The following is a 21,720-nucleotide window of genomic DNA, read 5'->3' as shown; positions in this document are numbered from 1 at the left end:
AAAGGCCTCCCCATTTCCACAGTTCTGAGAGATGGACGGGGCAGCATGGCTTACATGAGAGGGGCAGTGCACGTGCATGAAGCCCCTTTCCACTGTCTGTCCTTTTGCTTTTTTTCCACTGCCATCATAGTCTAGGGATCAACAACCAACGTTAAGAACATGCAGATATTTGTGGATCTGGGTGACGATGATGATTGAAGTATAATCCCTGAGCTAGCAAAGAATTACTCTCTCTCTCTCTCACACACACACACACACACACAAACAAACATAAACATGCACGCATAAAAGCAACAACATACGCACGTACATATACACACACATACACACACAAATATTTTGTTTTCAAGGGCTAGTCCAAATATTCCACATCATATAAGTAAAGTTAATCTGCCAGTTATCAAGAAACCAAAATGACAAAACAGGTGATTTGTTCAGTTTAAGACAAAAGCTATCTTACACGGTCATATTACCTGTGCAGCAAATGTTGCATTGCAGAAACATGGAATCAAACCTTCACACACACACACAGACACACACACACATACACACACACACACACACACATACTGCCATGTTCCCTAGGTTCAAAAGGCAGTTAATCACTTTTTTAACTCACAGTTTCCACAACAACATTTTTTTTTTTCAAAGTGACACTTAGACTCCAGATTTGAGGATTAAAATTCTGCTGTGTGAATCTGCTCTCAGGTGCACAGAAAAAAACCACATGACACACAGAATCAGCCACAGTGGCTCAGGCACCTCACTCACAGTCCTTTTGGTTACACACGTGTTTATGAAGTCTGTGAGTGGCAGTCTCTTACTGTAAAGGAGCCTGTGTGTTAGTTACTGTGAGCTGATCTCCAGTTCCTCTCTAATGGCCCACTTATAAAGGCTACATATGTCTCATATCAGGAGATTGGCAGGTATCAGTCAGCTACTGGTCAGATACTGGTCAGTTATTGGTGAGTCATCTGTCAGTTACTGAGGCTTGCTGAGTAAGACCACTGTTATTTTGGGGAAGAGTTGAGGCAGAAATGATTTTCTGATGAACTGACATAATCACAGTGCTCTGAATGCCTATTGGCTGACGCTAATTTAATGCTCTGAATGCCCATTGGCTGACACTAATCTAATGCTCTGAATGCCTATTGGCTGACACTAATTTAATGCTCTGAATGCCCATTGGCTGACACTAATTTAACGCTCTTAATGCCTATTGGCCGGCACTAATGTCGTGCCCTGTAACAGGACAAGATATTTTGAAGTAAAGGGTTAAGGGAGCAGTTACATGGCAAATTCATAATGGCGTTTTCGTTGGTTTTAAACATGTCTGTTCCTGATGGCTGTCTTTCTGTAATATAAACAGTGCATATGACGATGTTTAGCTCAAAATGTACACGTTGTGATTTTTTGTGGGGGTTTTTTGTGTGTGTCTTTGTGTTTTCCAAAAAACACAAAAGGTGGAATCCTTCCATTCGATACAATGAGGGTGCAGTAAAACAGAAAATCAAAATGTCCAGTAATGTCCAGTTCAGTAAAATGTCCTGGATTCCAGAGGGTGACTGTTGAGGGCAGGAGAAAGCGACACTGTGTGTTTCAGAATGCATGCTGGTTCGCCACCTTTCTGCATAATCTGTCACCATGGTAACACACTGGAGCCCTCTTTGTTTTTTTATGTACACGTATCTGAGGACATAAGAACAGATGATTGTGTGTCTGGTGACGGGTATCAGAGGACATGAAAACAGATGATTGTGTGTCTGGTGACAGGTATCAGAGGACATAAAAACAGATGATTGTGTGTCTGGTGACAGGTATCAGAGGACATAAGAACAGATGATTGTGTGTCTGGTGACAGGTATCAGAGGACATAAGAACAGATGATTGTGTGTCTGGTGACAGGTATCAGAGGACATAAAAACAGATGATTGTGTGTCTGGTGACAGGTATCAGAGGACATAAGAACAGATGATTGTGTGTCTGGTGACAGGTATCAGAGGACATAAGAACAGATGATTGTGTGTCTGGTGACAGGTATCTGAGGACATAAAAACAGATGATTGTGTGTCTGGTGACGGGTATTTGAGGACATAAAAACAGATGATTGTGTGTCTGGTGACGGGTATTTGAGGACATAAAAACAGATGATTGTGTGTCTGGTGACGGGTATTTGAGGACATAAGAACAGATGATTGTGTGTCTGGTGACGGGTATCAGAGGACATAAGAACAGATGATTGTGTGTCTGGTGACGGGTATCAGAGGACATAAAAACAGATGATTGTGTGTCTGGTGACAGGTATCAGAGGACATAAAAACAGATGATTGTGTGTCTGGTGACGGGTATCAGAGGACATAAGAACAGATGATTGTGTGTCTGGTGACGGGTATCAGAGGACATAAAAACAGATGATTGTGTGTCTGGTGACAGGTATCAGAGGACATAAAAACAGATGATTGTGTGTCTGGTGACAGGTATCAGAGGACATAAGAACAGATGATTGTGTGTCTGGTGACGGGTATCAGAGGACATAAGAACAGATGATTGTGTGTCTGGTGACGGGTATCAGAGGACATAAGAACAGATGATTGTGTGTCTGGTGACGGGTATCAGAGGACATAAGAACAGATGATTGTGTGTCTGGTGACGGGTATCAGAGGACATAAGAACAGATGATTGTGTGTCTGGTGACAGGTATCAGAGGACATAAAAACAGATGATTGTGTGTCTGGTGACAGGTATCAGAGGACATAAGAACAGATGATTGTGTGTCTGGTGACGGGTATCAGAGGACATAAGAACAGATGATTGTGTGTCTGGTGACGGGTATCAGAGGACATAAGAACAGATGATTGTGTGTCTGGTGACGGGTATCAGAGGACATAAGAACAGATGATTGTGTGTCTGGTGACAGGTATCTGAGGACATAAAAACAGATGATTGTGTGTCTGGTGACGGGTATTTGAGGACATAAAAACAGATGATTGTGTGTCTGGTGACGGGTATTTGAGGACATAAAAACAGATGATTGTGTGTCTGGTGACGGGTATTTGAGGACATAAGAACAGATGATTGTGTGTCTGGTGACGGGTATCAGAGGACATAAGAACAGATGATTGTGTGTCTGGTGACGGGTATCAGAGGACATAAAAACAGATGATTGTGTGTCTGGTGACAGGTATCAGAGGACATAAAAACAGATGATTGTGTGTCTGGTGACAGGTATCAGAGGACATGAAAACAGATGATTGTGTGTCTGGTGACAGGTATTTGAGGACATAAAAACAGATGATTGTGTGTCTGGTGACAGGTATCTGAGCAGAGGGCAGGGTTTTAAGGGCTCATATTCAACACTAAAGGGTTTTGGCTCAGTCAAGAGAAGACTTTGGCACGTGGAACTGACATCCAGATTCAAACCCACACAAGTCACATTTTTTTTCTGCTCTCATGTTACCAATGAAAATTCACAGGGGTTTTTTTTTTCGATAGTGAAAAAACAAAGTTGGTCGTTTTGCTGGTGTGATCTCCGTAGCTAAACCATTATCATATCTATTTTCAAACAGGAAAAACCAGAGAGAATCGGGGCCACGGGGGAGACACTTCTGTTCAGAGTAAAGAATTGCTTTTGATTCTGTGCACACAAACACGCATGTTCGTACATGCACATATGTTTCATATGTACACACAAACACAAACACAGGCAGACATAATGGCACATTATAGAACCTACCCAATATCACGCGCACCCATATACCGTAGAAAAATCATTTGCCTTTGACACAATTATAAAAATCTTCTGAAATAAAACGGTTCCCTTCACAGTCATTTTCAAATGGCTTTAAAAGAAATGAAACGGAGCCAGGCCCAAAGGGAAACAGGTGAGACAAAAACGCAGTGAGAGAACACCTGGCAAATAAAATGTACAAAGGCATAGTGTTTGGAGTTGGACTTTCAGTCTTGGTTAAAGGAGTGACAGGACTTGTGTGGAGCTGGAGTGGGGCACGAGGAGGACAGGGGGAGCACACACTGGGTTAGTACAGGGAGCAAACAGACGGTTGTCAAGCACAGTTCAGCCGTGGGACCGGCGGTCTCTGATGTGTACGTAGGATATGTGAGGTTCTCAGTCCCAGGCCTTACACTGTAGTTTCATTCTTCCAGGGGCCAGTCCTGATGTTTCCTGTGGAATCTGAGCTGAACAGGAAGTCCTCCTGCAGGCTGCCATTCCGGCTCAGCGTTCCCCTGCGGCTGAGCGTTCCTCTCCTGCTGAGCGTGGCCTGAGAGCAGGGCAGAGCCGCCCGTGCCGGGGCCACGTCCACGTGCAGCAAAACCTCTTCCTCTTGATCGGCTGCTTTGGCTCTGTCGTACAGGAGAGAGCCCGTATCAGCGTCCTCTGCCTGGCACACGCTGGCAAACGGGTCGAGTTTTGGGCAGCAGATGCCGGAAAACGGATCTGCTTTGGCACAGCACGTGTGTCTGAGGCAGGCATGTCCTTCCAGGCAGGAGAGCTGGCCGTCCAGGTGAGAGGAGTGGCAGCTCAAGCCGTCGTGCAGGCTGTGTGAGGTCAGCTGACTGTCCAGGTGGGGGCTGGGACTGGGACAGCGCAGCTGGGTGTCTGGGTGAGGGTTGTGGCAGCTCAGCTGACTCCCCAGGTGTGAGGTGTGACAGGTGAGTGTGTTGTCCAGGTGCGTGCTGTGAGGACTGTCCAGGTGGGAACTGTGCACGCTGCTGTCCATACTGGTGGAGGTCATGTGATAGGCGTAGTCTCTGAGGCAGGGGCGAGGCCTGTTGAAAGAACGAGACTTAGTCCTGTCCTTCAGGCAGCTCTGAAGGGGCAGAGCGGGGCGGGGCAGCTCATCTGGGAGGGACTGCGGGCGTGGTGAACTCCCCAAGACCGGGGACGGGCTGTGAAGGGTCGCACAGCAGGAGCCGGTGTGATTTTGGGCGGATGGTAGCGCGGCTAGTTTGCAGCACGGGGTAGACGGGGCGTGGAGGTGGGGGGAGAGGAGAGGTTTGCCCGCGCACGGCGAGTCCGCGTGGCAGCGGATCTGCGTGTGCCCTTGCGCCTGGCCGTGAGGGTGAGTCCGAGCGAGTCCGAGTTCGCCGGCATTTCCCGCTGCGTCTCCGTTTACCTCCACCTTCGGCCGAGACGGGCAGCACGCCCACCAGCGGTGCCACACGTCGTCACGCTTGGCACAGTGCTGGATGAGGAGGAATAATCCCAGCGTGACGGAGAACGCGCCGTACAGGCAGCTAAAAATCATGTCCAGAAAATGACCCTGCGACACAGCCAGGGCTCCAAACGCCCAGGTGGCCAGGAACAGGAAGAGTGTGAAGGCTGTGGCCCTCAGCTGGGCTTTAAAGGAGTGCTCATTGGCCAGCATGGAGGCAGTGAGGGCGGAGCATCTGGCATGGGCCATCTCGCCTGATTCACCCGGTTCACCTGAGTGGCAGTGACCCATTTCAGCAGCGGCCAGTCGTTGCTGTTCTTCCGTCATGGCTTTCAGCTCGTACTTACGCTCCGGGTGACGTTTCAGCTGCACAAACGTACACAGGAAGTACATGCACATCAGCAACACCAAGAACGCTGTGGGGCTGTAGAATCCTCCCAGACTGGGCTCCCAAGCCATCCAGCAACTGTGCAAGGAAAAGGGCTTTTTTTATAAATCAGGACCTGATACTGTGGCTTCCTCCTCTGCATTATATAAATTTACACTGTTAATTTACACTGTTAATTTACACTCTTGAGGTAATTTACACTGTTAATTAAGAGCCAGCTTTCTAAATGCACGATGCTTTCATTAAGCCATTAGCTGTTTCGCTACAAAGCTCTGAGCAAATACATTACAATGAATAAACACACAGCCCAGAGCAGCAGGCCTGTCCTTTAGCAGGAACAGTAGAAAGCTGTTTTTGGGGTTTTTTTAAACTAGTCATTATCTGTGCGTTTCACAGCTTGTTCTTCCACCGCCCCAGCAAAGCTAATCAGCGTGAACAAAATGCCAGAACAGATAATAGACATTACGAGAAGATGCCAGAACAGATAATACACATTACGAGAAGATGGCATTCAGTTGGGGGGGGGTCATTAAGCTGAAATCTGTGACCTGTGAGTGAGTGAGTAGAAACCAGGTACTCACTAAGGGGCGTCATCTTGACTCCCATAGTTTTCCATGCTGAAGGCTGCTGTGACCCCAACGATGATCAGGGGAACCCCACCACTGACCAGATAAACCCTGAAAAGAGAGAACATGTAACACTGGGGGAAAGAAACGGTGAGAGCAGAAACGGCAGAGGTACCGTGACGGCAGAGGGAGGGGTGACGCGGAGGGGAGGGGGTTTGGAGCCAGCTAATGAGTGACAGCTCACAGGGCTCTGCATCATTCTGACACCTGCTGCTGTTGCCCCGGTAACTGCCTGTCACACCATCTCACTCTTTCCCCTGCTGTTGTCTTTTGTCTCTTTGTGTCTGTGAACCATCATTAAGGCATTCTATCTCTCTCTCTCAGACACCAGAATGTTGTGTTGAAAATCACCCAAACTACCAGAGTTGGTTATTTCCTTAAAATGTACCCCAGTCACTGACAGGCACCATCAGCTCATAATCTACATATTTCTGATTATGGTGGCCTCACTATTAACTAGTTAGCTGTTACACCAACAATGATTTTTTTAAATTTATGATGAAACAATGACTAAAAGATTACAAAGAGAAGAAGTGTTGTGAGGCAAAAAGTATCTAAAATATTGAAGCCCACTTTAGAGTGAAGCTGTGGTGTCTGTGTCGAGGCAGAGAGACAGTAGAGTCTGTGTTAAGGCAGAGAGACAGTAGAGTCTGTGTTAAGGCAGAGAGACAGTGCAGTCTGTGTTAAGGCAGAGAGACAGTAGAGTCTGTGTTAAGGCAGAGAGACAGTAGAGTCTGTGTTAAGGCAGAGAGACAGTAGAGTCTGTGTTAAGGCAGGGAGACAGTAGAGTCTGTGTTAAGGCAGAGAGACAGAACAGTCGGTGTCGAGGCAGGGAGACTGTAGAGTATGTGTTAAGGCAGAGAGACAGTGCAGTCTGTGTTAAGGCAGAGAGACAGTACAGTCTGTGTCGAGGCAGAGAGACAGTAGAGTGTGTGCTAAGGCAGAGAGACAGTACAGTCTGTGTTGAAGCAGAGAGACAGTAGAGTCTGTGTTAAGGCAGAGAGACAGTACAGTCTGTGTCGAGGCAGAGAGACAGTAGAGTGTGTGCTAAGGCAGAGAGACAGTACAGTCTGTGTTAAGGCAGAGAGACAGTACAGTCTGTGTTGAAGCAGAGAGACAGTACAGTCTGTGTTAAGGCAGAGAGACAGTACAGTCTGTGTCGAGGCAGAGAGACAGTAGTGTGTGTCGAGGCAGAGAGACAGTACAGTCTGTGTTAAGGCAGAGAGACAGTACAGTCTGTGTTAAGGCAGAGAGACAGAACAGTCGGTGTCGAGGCAGAGAGACAGTGCAGTCTGTGTTAAGGCAGAGAGACAGTAGAGTCTGTGTTAAGGCAGAGAGACAGAACAGTCGGTGTCGAGGCAGAGAGACAGTGCAGTCTGTGTTAAGGCAGAGAGACAGTAGAGTCTGTGTTAAGGCAGGGAGACAGTAGAGTCTGTGTTAAGGCAGAGAGACAGTACAGTCTGTGTTAAGGCAGAGAGACAGAACAGTCGGTGTTGAGGCAGGGAGACAGTAGAGTATGTGTTAAGGCAGAGAGACAGTGCAGTCTGTGTTAAGGCAGAGAGACAGAACAGTCTGTGTCAAGGCAGAGAGACAGTAGAGTCTGTGTTGAGGCAGAGAGACAGTGCAGTCTGTGTCGAGGCAGAGAGACAGTAGTGTGTGTCGAGGCAGAGAGACAGTAGAGTGTGTGCTAAGGCAGAGAGACAGTACAGTCTGTGTTAAGGCAGAGAGACAGTACAGTCTGTGTTGAAGCAGAGAGACAGTAGAGTCTGTGTTGAGGCAGAGAGACAGTAGTGTTAAACACTCTGTGCACCCGTGATACCTGAAAATAGTGGCTTTAGGGCGTTGCTTAGGGGCCACACCCCTGTCTTGTGAAGGGGGTGGGGCTTTGGACACCTCCCTGCAAATACTCCTGGCAGTGAAAACCAGCCATAGCATGGTGGAAAGAGAGGAGTAGTGCAAGACAACACCAACCTGTAAGAGAAGAACAAAATAAATAAGATCTCTCTCTCTCACACACACACACACATACACACACAGCAAGACATGCTCTGAGGAGTGCCGGTAACTTTTAATCAGCCCTAGTGTCAGTTGCTGGGTTCTCTGTTGTCTCTGAGTGTCTGAGTGTTGTCTCTGGGCGTCTGAGTGTTGTCTCTGGGTGTCTGAGTGTTGTCTCTGGGTGTCTGAGTGTTGTCTCTGGGCGTCTGAGTGTTGTCTCTGGATGTCTGAGTGTTGTCTCTGGGTGTCTGAGTGCCAGTGTTGGTGTCTAAGTGTTGTCTCTGGATGTCTGAGTGTTGTCTCTGGGCGTCTGAGTGTTGTCTCTGGGTGTCTGAGTGTTGTCTCTGGGCGTCTGAGTGTTGTCTCTGGGCGTCTGAGTGTTGTCTCTGGGTGTCTGAGTGTTGTCTCTGGGTGTCTGAGTGTTGTCTCTGGGCGTCTGAGTGTTGTCTCTGGGCGTCTGAGTGTCTGCGTGTCTGAGTGTTGTCTCTGGGTGTCTGAGTGTTGTCTCTGGGCGTCTGAGTGTTGTCTCTGGGCGTCTGAGTGTTGTCTCTGGGTGTCTGAGTGTTGTCTCTGGGCGTCTGAGTGTTGTCTCTGGGCGTCTGAGTGTTGTCTCTGGGCGTCTGAGTGTTGTCTCTGGGCGTCTGAGTGTTGTCTCTGGGCGTCTGAGTGTTGTCTCTGGGTGTCTGAGTGTTGTCTCTGGGTGTCTGAGTGTTGTCTCTGGGTGTCTGAGTGTTGTCTCTGGGCGTCTGAGTGCCAGTGTTGGTGTCTGAGTGTTGTCTCTGGGTGTCTGAGTGTTGTCTCTGGGCGTCTGAGTGCCAGTGTTGGTGTCTGAGTGTTGTCTCTGGGTGTCTGAGTGTTGTCTCTGGGTGTCTGAGTGTTGTCTCTGGGCGTCTGAGTGTTGTCTCGGGGCGTCTGAGTGTTGTCTCTGGGCGTCTGAGTGTTGTCTCTGGGTGTCTGAGTGTTGTCTCTGGGTGTCTGAGTGTTGTCTCTGCGTGTCTGAGTGTTGTCTCTGGGTGTCTGAGTGTCTGCGTGTCTGAGTGTTGTCTCTGGGCGTCTGAGTGTTGTCTCTGGGCGTCTGAGTGTTGTCTCTGGGTGTCTGAGTGTCTGCGTGTCTGAGTGTCTGAGTGTTGTCTCTGCGTGTCTGAGTGTTGTCTCTGCGTGTCTGAGTGTCTGCGTGTCTGAGTGTTGTCTCTGGGTGTCTGAGTGTCTGCGTGTCTGAGTGTTGTCTCTGGATGTCTGAGTGTTGTCTCTGGATGTCTGAGTGTTGTCTCTGGGTGTCTGAGTGTTGTCTCTGGGCGTCTGAGTGTTGTCTCTGGGCGTCTGAGTGTCTGAGTGTTGTCTCTGGGCGTCTGAGTGTTGTCTATGGGCGTCTGAGTGTCTGAGTGTTGTCTCTGGGCGTCTGAGTGTTGTCTCTGGGCGTCTGAGTGTTGTCTCTGGGTGTCTGAGTGTTGTCTCTGGGTGTCTGGGTGTCTGAGTGTTGTCTCTGGGTGTCTGAGTGTTGTCTCTGGGTGTCTGAGTGTTGTCTCTGGGCGTCTGAGTGTTGTCTCTGGGCGTCTGAGTGTTGTCTCTGGGTGTCTGAGTGTTGTCTCTGGGTGTCTGGGTGTCTGAGTGTTGTCTCTGGGTGTCTGAGTGTTGTCTCTGGGTGTCTGAGTGTTGTCTCTGGGTGTCTGAGTGTTGTCTCTGGGCGTCTGAGTGTTGTCTCTGGGCGTCTGAGTGTTGTCTCTGGGTGTCTGAGTGTTGTCTCTGGGTGTCTGAGTGTTGTCTCTGGGCGTCTGAGTGCCAGTGTTGGTGTCTGAGTGTTGTCTCTGGGTGTCTGAGTGTTGTCTCTGGGTGTCTGAGTGTTGTCTCTGGATGTCTGAGTGTTGTCTCTGCGTGTCTGAGTGTTGTCTCTGGGTGTCTGAGTGTCTGCGTGTCTGAGTGTTGTCTCTGGGTGTCTGAGTGTTGTCTCTGGGTGTCTGAGTGTCTGCGTGTCTGAGTGTTGTCTCTGGGTGTCTGAGTGTCTGCGTGTCTGAGTGTTGTCTCTGGGTGTCTGAGTGTTGTCTCTGGGCGTCTGAGTGTTGTCTCTGGATGTCTGAGTGTTGTCTCTGGGTGTCTGAGTGTTGTCTCTGGGTGTCTGAGTGTTGTCTCTGGGTGTCTGAGTGTCTGAGTGTTGTCTCTGGGTGTCTGAGTGTTGTCTCTGGGTGTCTGAGTGTTGTCTCTGGATGTCTGAGTGTTGTCTCTGGGTGTCTGAGTGTTGTCTCTGGGTGTCTGAGTGTTGCCTCTGGGTGTCTGAGTGTCTGCGTGTCTGAGTGTTGTCTCTGGGTGTCTGAGTGTTGTCTCTGGGCGTCTGAGTGTTGTCTCTGGGTGTCTGAGTGTTGTTTCTGGGTGAGTGTAGTCTCTGAAAGTTGAGCTGTTGTCGGTGAGTGAAGGAGAGAGCATGCACAGGGGTGCAGTGAGCAGCATTTGAGAAAATCCTGAGCAAACAACTGGGCCATGCAGGTGTCCTCCTCACCTCACTGCTCCCACTGCTCCCACAGGAACCTCCTTACTACTCCCACTGCTAACACAGGAAACTCCTCACTACTCCTACTGCTAACACAGGAAACTCCTCACTACTCCCACTGCTAACACAGGAAACTCCTCACTGCTAACACAGGAAACTCCTCACTGCTCCCACTGCTAACACAGGAAACTCCTCACTGCTTCCACTGCTAACACAGGAAACTCCTCACTGTTCTCACTGCTAACACAGGAAACTGCTCACTGCTCCCACTGCTAACACAGGAAACTCCTCACTGCTTCCACTGCTAACACAGGAAACTCCTCACTGTTCTCACTGCTAACACAGGAAACTGCTCACTGTTCTCACTGCTAACACAGGAAACTCCTCACTGCTCCCACTGCTAACACAGGAAACTCCTCACTGTTTTCACTGCTAACACAGGGAACTCCTCACTGTTCTCACTGCTAACACAGGAAACTCCTCACTGTTCTCACTGCTAACACAGGGAACTCCTCATTGCTCCCACTCATAAAGCTGGTGGCCCCTGGGACTCACAAACACACAAGACACACACCCGCCCCACATCCGCATCCTCAAACATTTGATCTATCTGAGCCCTAACCATAGAACCAATCAACTATCTCCTACACACACTCTAGGACAAATGCACAACAACAAGCTACTGAAATAAACATATCATCAAATTCATATGATTCACTGAGCAATGTTAGTCCATTCTCCCGTACAGTGACTTAATTCTGCAGCTCCAAAAACAGAAGCATTCAGCCAGTCGCTCACAATGGATTATCATTCACAAGTCAAAGATGCCATTGGCTGGGTGCTCAGTGGTGCACACATACAGCGCATGCGCACCACAGCGGACTGGCTCTACACAGACAGGTCAAGGAGTAGACAGCAGGCAGACTCACCACTTGACACACGACGGGATATTTAATCTGGTTGATGCCTCCAGCAAACACCCCAAACGTTACGGCAGTGTGAAAGAGGAAGTTCACCAGCATGTGCCACCCCTTCCTACTGATCCGGATCACCCTACACACACACACACAGAGAGAGAGAGAGAGAGAGAGAGAGAGAGAGAGAGAAAGACCCCAAATCAGATAGTTAACCCACTACCAGAGTTAGTTCAGTGTGCTAAAACACCATGGTGTGACCCCTTAGTGTTGTGTGTCCTAAGGGGACTATGACTCAGATTTGCCTCATGGGCTGATTCACACTAAACTTGGCTGTCGATGTCTCTATTTCCCTACTGGCAGTTTCCCTATTGGGACCCATATTAGCCTGATACTGTAAACATGTTACCCTGATACAGTAAACATGTTAGCTACATACTGTAAGCTTGTTAGCTACATACTGTAAACATGTTAGCCTTACAATGTAAACATGTTAGCCCAATACTATAAACATGTTGCCCTGATACAGTAAACATGTTAGCCTCATACTGTAAACATGTTAGCTTCATCCTGTAAACATGTTGCCCTGATACAGTAAACATGTTAGCCTTACACTGTAAACAAGCTAGCCTCACACTGTAAATATGTTAGCTTCATCCTGTAAACATGTTGCCCTGATACAGTAAACATGTTAGCCTTACACTGTAAACATGTTAGCTTCATCCTGTAAACATGTTGCCCTGATACAGTAAACATATTAGCCTTACACTGTAAACAAGCTAGCCTCACACTGTAAATATGTTAGCCTGATACTGTTAATACATTAGCCTCATATTGTAAACGTGGCTCTTTGACCAGAACTAAAATCTGGCCCTTTGCTTCAAAAGCAAGGCATTCAAACTGAGCATGGCTGTGATTGACAGCTGGCCAGCAGAAGATTGTTCTGCACTCTGCTGTGAGACTCTGGAGCATTAAATCTCTACATCAGAGCAGAAAACAGCACTGTGTTATTGTTCTACTGTAACTATATGTATGAATCAGAGCATTGTTTTTGAGCTGATTTAGTTACTGGTTCTCAGTCTGTCTCGCCATCCTGCACATCTCTGGCTCAACCCTACATTGTTAGTCAAGTGCTTGATGATTAGATGATCAGTGGAGTCAGCTGTGCTAGGGCTGGTCTGAAACCAAAAACTGGTGGGCAGCAGGACCCTGAGGAACTCTGAGAACCACTGGGTGTAGTAACTGACAGGAACGGTGATAAGAACTGATCAGAGTTCATTTGTCCCCCTGTAAATCAACCTCACTAAGGGAATGTTTCAGCACTACTGTTTACAGCCTTCAGTCTGGGTCTGGACCAATCCCATGATACAGCTCCACTTATCAGCCTGTCTGATTGGTTGTTATTCTGTGCTGGAGAGAAGAGACTGTACTGATACTGAATTTCATGGATTATGAGTGCCTAAGACAGCAGTCTGCTGAGGACAAATCTCTTTTCAGTATCTCTTTTCAGAAATTTTCAGTAACTAATCTGAGCTTGGTGTCTGTGAGTGTGAATGAGACTGGAGTTGTGTCTGTGAGTGTGAATGAAACTGGAGTTGTGTCTGTGAGTGTGGTTGAGACTGGAGTTGTGTCTGTGAGTGTGAATGAGACTGGAGTTGTGTCTGTGAGTGTGAATGAAACTGGAGCTGTGTCTGTGAATGTGAATGAGACTGGAGTTGTGTCTGTGAGTGTGGTTGAGACTGGAGCTGTGTCTGTGAGTGTGAATGAAACTGGAGTTGTGTCTGTGAGTGCAGTTGAGACTGGAGTTGTGTCTGTGAGTGTGAATGAAACTGGAGCTGTGTCTGTGAGTGTGAATGAAACTGGAGTTGTGTCTGTGAGTGTGGTTGAGACTGGAGTTGTGTCTGTGAGTGTGAATGAAACTGGATCTGTGTCTGTGAGTGTGAATGAAACTGGAGTTGTGTCTGTGAGTGCAGTTGAGACTGGAGTTGTGTCTGTGAGTGTGAATGAAACTGGAGCTGTGTCTGTGAGTGTGAATGAAACTGGAGTTGTGTCTGTGAGTGTGGTTGAGACTGGAGTTGTGTCTGTGAGTGTGAATGAAACTGGAGCTTTGTCTGTGAGTGTGAATGAAACTGGAGTTGTGTCTGTGAGTGTAGTTGAGACTGGAGTTGTGTCTGTGAGTGTGAATGAAACTGGAGCTGTGTCTGTGAGTGTGAATGAAACTGGAGTTGTGTCTGTGAGTGTGAATGAGACTGGAGTTGTGTCTGTGAGTGTGAATGACACTGGAGCTGTGTCTGTGAGTGTGAATGAGACTGGAGCTGTGTCTGTGAGTGTGAATGAGACTGGAGTTGTGTCTGTGAGTGTGAATGAAACTGGAGCTGTGTCTGTGAGTGTGAATGAAACTGGAGTTGTGTCTGTGAGTGTGGTTGAGACTGGAGTCGTGTCTGTGAGTGTGAATGAGACTGGAGCTGTGTCTGTGAGTGTGAATGAAACTGGAGTTGTGTCTGTGAGTGTGGTTGAGACTGGAGTCGTGTCTGTGAGTGTGAATGAGACTGGAGTTGTGTCTGTGAGTGTGAATGAGACTGGAGCTGTGTCTGTGAGTGTGAATGAGACTGGAGCTGTGTCTGTGAGTGTGAATGAGACTGGAGTTGTGTCTGTGAGTGTGAATGAAACTGGAGCTGTGTCTGTGAGTGTGAATGAGACTGGAGTTGTGTCTGTGAGTGTGAATGAGACTGGAGCTGTGTCTGTGAGTGTGAATGAGACTGGAGTTGTGTCTGTGAGTGTGAATGAGACTGGAGCTGTGTCTGTGAGTGTGAATGAGACTTGAGTTGTGTCTGTGTGCCTAGAGCTTTGACACACCTGTGATGGACAACGTAAGTCATGATTGACACGAGCAGACAGAGCAGCATCACGGCGGTGCAGGCATAGACCACTGGGTGCAGGTAGTCTCCAGGGTATGGAGGGAAAGACAGCACCCGTTTCAAATCCTGCCAAACAAGAAACAAGGCTTCTGTTACTGTCTCTCATCAACTATGCACAACACTTTCAAAATGTGAAACTAAAGTGTCAGTCGTGTATGAATATCTGTTTGGAACACAAAACTGAATACACTGAACACATGCTAATGTTTACAAAACAATATCCACCAGTAACATACACAAAACAACTGAGCACATGTGAGCAGTCACAGAGATAACATTAGGTCTGAATTATTGACCAATGTATAGACTAATTAGACCGGTTTGCGTATCTGTGTTCTCTGTTTGTGTGTGTAGTGTGTGTGTGTGACAGAGAGAGCAAGCTGTGTCCCTGTGCAGCAGAAAGTAAACCCTAACACATATCATTCTTTTTCATAACACACTCACACACACACAGCCATCAGTGCGATCCCTGTCATTTGTAAAATTGCTGTAGGTCCGTGGTGCCAGAGCAGAGTAGCCAATGACTGTGAGAGTTTTTCTGGTGTCATTAAGTGCGTCATGGCTATTCATGAATAACTATGCTTCAGAAACATGTCAGCTGGGTGGTGGTGACCAGTAGTTTAGGACTGCTGACTGGAGAGCCGGATGGGCGTTGGTTTTGTTGGGAGATGTGGAGATGTTGCATGAGACTGGGGTTTCTATGTTGGCTGAAGACACTGGGTTTAAAGGTTATGCTGGTTGAAGATCGGGTTGACTGGTTATACTGGCTGAAGACACTGGGTTTACGGCTTATACTGTCTCAGGCTGCAGCCGCTGAGTGAGGCACTTAACTCCAAATTAGCCCAGGGGAACTGCATAATGATACCCCTGTCCCCAGAGCCTTCTCTTCTGTGACTGAAAAGAGCAAACATGTTATGCTCTGTTTGTGTGTGTGTGTGTGTGTGTGTACAGTAACAGCTTGGGGAATGGTGAGCACTGAGCAGGTTTGAGGTGACAAGAGACACAAGCTATGTATTTATGCATAACTATAACTCAAAATAAAATGCCTAAATGGACTTGGAACCCAAATTTCCAAACTTCAGGAAACCACACAGTGCCTCTGGCCTTCTTACACAGCAGCCCACAGTCCTCCCTGTTACACAGCAGCCCACAGTCCTCCCAGTTACACCACAGCCCACAGTCCTCCCTGTTACACAGCAGTCCACAGTCCCCCCGTTACACCACAGCCCACAGTCCTCCCTGTTACACCGCAGCCCACAGTCCTCCCTGTTACACCACAGCCCACAGTCCTCCCTGTTACACCGCAGCCCACAGTCCTCCCTGTTACAGAGCATCCCTCAGTACTCCCTTTAACACAGCAGCCTACAGTCCTCCCTGTTCAAGGCTGGAGGGGCTTCCTTTTCCGCTTCAGCTGTCGAGCTGTCCGATTGTCTGCAAGCCTGGCTAGTCAGCCCCTGGTAAAATGCAGGTCTCCACCCACTGCCTCATCACAGTGCATACATATGTGTCAAATTTTATTTTAATTCAATCTACCATAATTCTGCATAATCTGTGCCTCTGCATATGAGATATCCTTTTTTTTTTTTTTTTACAATTTATTTCTGTAGTTCATTTCACTGACTGACCAATCGGCACACAATCTAGGGAAAGGTCAGTGCCCATAGGTTGAGGGTTTCAGCCAGTGAGAGACAAGGAGAGAGAGGAAGGCTCACATTAGTGCCCCGGCCGTCAGAACAAGACTTGCTGAGGGTTAGTGCCAGCTTTACACAGCACTGCACAATAAAAACCCGGCTGTATGGATTCACTCACAGAAACCAATTTAATCCATGCTGCAGGATCTCACAGACATTACAACACACACCAAACATTACAACACACACCAAAGCCCACACCTGAGAGCGGACAGAGCCATACAGGACAAGGATTATCAGCATACGCTATGAAAAGATGAACTGATCACATTTGAATTGGGTCATAAACACTGACCCGAATAAGTTACTCAATATCACACATGGAGTTGTGTGTGTAAGGCAGAGTGACAGCAGAGAGAGTGCCCACACGGATGGGTCTGAGAGAGAGAATTCAGAGCACTAACCATAAACAGGCGACAGCCGATCTATGCTAATGCTCTCACGACCACTCATCATCTTTAACACTGTCAGTCGTCAGGCACGACACTGATCGGTAACATCAGCAACCATAAAACTGTGACCGTGTCGATGTGTTTGATTGGCAGGTGTGTTTTTTTTCAGTACTCCAAACGCGGATGCAGGTGCCATGTATGTCCTGGGCGTCAAAGTGCTGTTTACAACAATGACTTCATGCACTGCTGTCTGACCATGTTCCAGCATGTCACAGCTCCTCATGTTAATCTGATGTTAATCTGTTACAATCTGTTATAATTGGTATAATCTTTTATAATCTGGTCAAATTGCTGTGGGGAAGGGGAGAGAGAAGGTTCATCTTCCATGACTAACACATGGATGTCAAACCCTATACATTTACAAGAGTTAGAATTCATCTTCTCTCCTCTCTCCTTCTCCTCTCCCTCATTCCCCTCTTCTCTTCTCTTCTCTTCTCTTCTCTTCTCTCCTCTCCTTCACTCTCCTCTCCTCTCCTCTCCTCTCCTCCCCTCCCCTCTCCTTCACTCTGTGCTTGACTGAACACACTCTCTCTCTCTCTCTCTCTGAGACATAACACACTCCATCATTGTGCCTCAGTGAACCTCTCTCCCAGCCACTAAGACAGAACACGGCTGGCAGTGTTTATTACAGAACACACACTCACACACACACACACACACACACACACACACACATACACATACACACACACGTACACAGAGAGAGAGGGAAACACGGCTGGCAGTGTTTATTACAGAACACACACACACATACACACACATACACACACATACACACACACACACACACACACACGTACACAGAGAGAGAGGGAAACACGGCTGGCAGTGTTTATTACAGAACACACACTCACACACACACACACACACACACACATACACATACACACACACGTACACAGAGAGAGAGGGAAACACGGCTGGCAGTGTTTATTACAGAACACACACACACATACACACACATACACACACACACACACACACACACACACACGTACACAGAGAGAGAGGGAAACACGGCTGGCAGTGTTTATTACAGAACACACACACACACACACACACACATACACAGAGAGAGAGGGAAACATGGCTTACTGTATTTATTACAGAGTGTACATAAACACACACACAAAACACGCAAGCACGCATGCGTACACACATACATTGTGCTGGCTTTGGCCAGTGTGGAGCTGTAGGCATTCTTACACAAGCAGCAGTGGAACCTCCACCAGCCTCCAGAGCATCCACCCAACATCACATTTCACACAAACATCACAGCTGATATCACATTCCACACAAACATCACAGACGAGATCACATTCCACACAAATGTCACAGACGAGATCACATTTCACACAAACATCACAGACGAGATCACATTCCACACAAACATCACAGACGAGATCACATTCCACACAAACATCACAGCCGATATCACATTCCACACAAACATCACAGACGAGATCACATTCCACACAAACATCACAGCTGATATCACATTTCACACAAACATCACAGTCGATATCACATTTCACACAAACATCACAGCTGATATCACATTTCACACAAACGTCACAGCCAATATCAAATTCCACACAAACGTCACAGCCGATATCACATTCCACACAAACATCACAGCCGATATCACATTCCACACAAACATCACAGCCAATATCACATTTCACACAAACGTCACAGTCACTCATGAGTCACAGAGAACTGTACAGGCAGCTTGTTTTTCTCTCAGTAGAATTTCACCAAAGTGTGCGTCACAGTCATGGATTTCAGCCTCGTCCAGAGGGTGTGTGGATTATACTTAGGGGAATATACTCCCATTTCGAGCCAAACTGCACACAGCCAACTTCAGCATCACAAATTATTCTGGAAACTTTCACACAGTCAATTTCAGCATTAAAGATGATTCTGGAAACCTTCACACAGAGAGGTACAAATCAAACACTGTCTTTAAAAAACACAAATTGCGCCCTTCATAAACAATGTCAACAAAATCACAACTTCAAGATAATGACCTGCAGTTATTAGGTCATCAGTGTCTCTCCCTCTAAACCTTTATTCACACTTAGAATGGACTTTTGTTTTACTTATGGAAGATTATTAGACACTAAACACAAGTAATTGCACATAAACTACTTCACACACACTAAAACAATCAGGAACTGTGAACATGGTTTGAAGAGATGAAGATTTCAGGCATCAGCAAATGGAGCTTTCTGTGTTTTGACCTCATACTTAACTATTATCATACACAACCATCCTAATATAAAGCATCCCAGTTCACAAGCATCACAACATACAACCATCCCAGTTCACAAGCATCACAACATACAACCATCCCAGTACACAAGCATCCCAACATACAACCATCCCAGTACACAAGCATCCCAACATACAACCATCCCAGTACACAAGCATCACAACACACATCCTAACGCACAACACAATCACATAATCACATACACAACACAACCATCCTAATACAATCCCAATATACACAACCAACACAACCATCCCAACACACAACACAACCCTAATACACAAAACAACCACCCTAATACACAACCAACCCCACTATACAACCATCCTAATACACAACACAATTACAACACACAACATCCTAACACACAGCACAATCACATACACAACACAACCATCCTAATACACAACATCCTAATGCGCAACCCAGACCCAATATACAAGCATTCTCACACACAACCAACCAATGCACCTTACCATCCTCACACACAACCAACCAATGCACCTTACCATTCTCACACACAACCAACCAATGCACCTTACCATTCTCACACACAACCAACCAATGCACCTTACCATTCTCACACACAACCAACCAATGCACCTTACCATCCCCATACACAACCAACCAATGCACCTTACCATTCTCACACACAACCAACCAATGCACCTTACCATCCTCACACACAACCAACCAATGCACCTTACCATTCTCACACACAACCAACCAATGCACCTTACCATCCCCATACACAACCAACCAATGCACCTTACCATTCTCACACACAACCAACCAATGCACCTTACCATTCTCACACACAACCAACCAATGCACCTTACCATCCCCATACACAACCAACCAATGCACCTTACCATTCTCACACACAACCAACCAATGCACCTTACCATTCTCACACACAACCAACCAATGCACCTTACCATTCTCACACACAACCAACCAATGCACCTTACCATTCTCACACACAACCAACCAATGCACCTTACCATCCCCATACACAACCAACCAATGCACCTTACCATCCTCACACACAACCAACCAATGCACCTTACCATCCCCATACACAACCAACCAATGCACCTTACCATCCCCATACACAACCAACCAATGAACCTTACCATCCCCATACACAACCAACCAATGCACCTTACCATTCTCACACACAACCAACCAATGCACCTTACCATCCCCATACACAACCAACCAATGCACCTTACCATTCTCACACACAACCAACCAATGCACCTTACCATTCTCACACACAACCAACCAATGCACCTTACCATCCTCACACACAACCAACCAATGCACCTTACCATTCTCACACACAACCAACCAATGCACCTTACCATCCCCATACACAACCAACCAATGCACCTTACCATCCCCATACACAACCAACCAATGCACCTTACCATCCCCATACACAACCAACCAATGCACCTTACCATCCTCATACACAACCTGGGTGACAGAAATCATTTGCTGACATTAGCTGAAATCATGTGTTACCATTGAAGTAATGGCTAAGAGCTTAGCACAGCTGTTTCATTTAGAGATGCCTTCCCCTGAAAGACTCGGGACAGTCTTTCCTACCAGCCACCGCATGCTGGTAGGAGGGTGTACTCTTAGGGTTTTCATGTGCCTTTTACAAGGTTTTTTGTTTGTTTGTTTTCTAAAGTTTAAATGTCTTCATGTTTCTTCTCAAAATCTATTGTAGGATGAAGGATTTTTCTCCTGGAGATCAATAAATGAATGTAAATTATAAATATCATCCCCAAACATCGGTAATAACAACATAGTTTTTATGTTGTTCGTGGAGATGGACACCACCTGAGCGAGCCCATGCTTCCTCACACACACACGTCACACCCGCACTTCACGTCTTGTATGTTCCTTTAACTTTTCTCTAACGACTCTATCCATGGTCCTGAAAGCACTCTAAACCTGCCGCTGTTGTCGGGTCTGTGCAGTCTAGTATCGGTGGCTTGTATGAGTAATCGGCGAGGTTACAAATCGAGAAGAGTGGGCATAACGCAACTGCACGTTACGTCATGACGACACGTAATAGTTCGCCGCAAATGATTAATGGTGTTGCTTGTGTCATGACTGATGAGTGGCGTACAGTGACCGATCCGTGGCTTCTTGAGCGCTCTAACCACCACGGTAAAACGAAAGACTGAGGGTATGTGGAATCCCGATTCTTAATTTCACATATGGCACCCAGTTATCGACTCTGTCGCGTGCAGAACGTAGCCTATGCTGAACCAAAGCGTTACTCAATCCACTCATGCATCTCGAAAGTCCTGAGTCGCTCAGCTTCCCTAATCTTCATTCAAACAACAAAAGACCTCTGGCATTCTCCAGACACGTAGAAATTCGGTGCTGTAAGAATATCCCACACCAGGAAAATATGCTACAGCCAGTTGCGATGATTAGCTGACAACGACTATTGATATTCTGTGCACGCCCTCCCTCGCTGCCAGAGTCGCTGAAGCGGCTACCCTTAGACTAAATCCTTTTTTTTTTGCCATCTGTGCCTCTCATCCTCAATACCCTGAACAAAAGAAAATCTTTTATCACATATTGATTACGTGTAAACAAATAAAATCACTTCAACAATGCATCACTTGACTACTGAGTAAGGGTCCCGCACTGCAACATATGGGTTCTCTCCCTGGCGTTCGCGGTATGCAGCGACTCCGAGCCCTTGGTCTAACTCCACATTGAGCCATCATCTGTGTATTGTGGAGTCCATTCAGCAGCTAAACATTAACGTGAGATGACCAG

At 47.0% G+C, this 21,720-nt stretch overlaps 1 protein-coding gene across 1 annotated transcript; it reads right to left on the bottom strand.

The window, feature by feature from the left end:
- Nucleotides 1-4,136: 4,136 nt before the first annotated feature.
- On the bottom strand, nucleotides 4,137-14,554 carry adgra1a (adhesion G protein-coupled receptor A1a). Its single transcript, XM_030774885.1, has 5 exons — nucleotides 14,433-14,554; nucleotides 11,592-11,715; nucleotides 8,005-8,156; nucleotides 6,141-6,236; nucleotides 4,137-5,637 (listed from the first exon to the last, which is right to left on the bottom strand). Exons 1-5 carry the CDS (start codon nucleotides 14,480-14,482, stop codon nucleotides 4,137-4,139), a joined length of 1,923 nt encoding a protein of 640 aa, XP_030630745.1. The 5' UTR covers nucleotides 14,483-14,554.
- Between the last annotated feature and the right edge of the window lie 7,166 nt (nucleotides 14,555-21,720).

This window comes from Chanos chanos, chromosome 5 (assembly GCF_902362185.1).
Source record: "Chanos chanos chromosome 5, fChaCha1.1, whole genome shotgun sequence".
In the NCBI taxonomy this organism is placed as follows: Eukaryota; Metazoa; Chordata; class Actinopteri; order Gonorynchiformes; family Chanidae; genus Chanos; species Chanos chanos.
The sequence above is the reverse complement of the archived record's forward strand: the minus strand, read 5'-3'. Positions and strand labels throughout refer to the sequence as shown.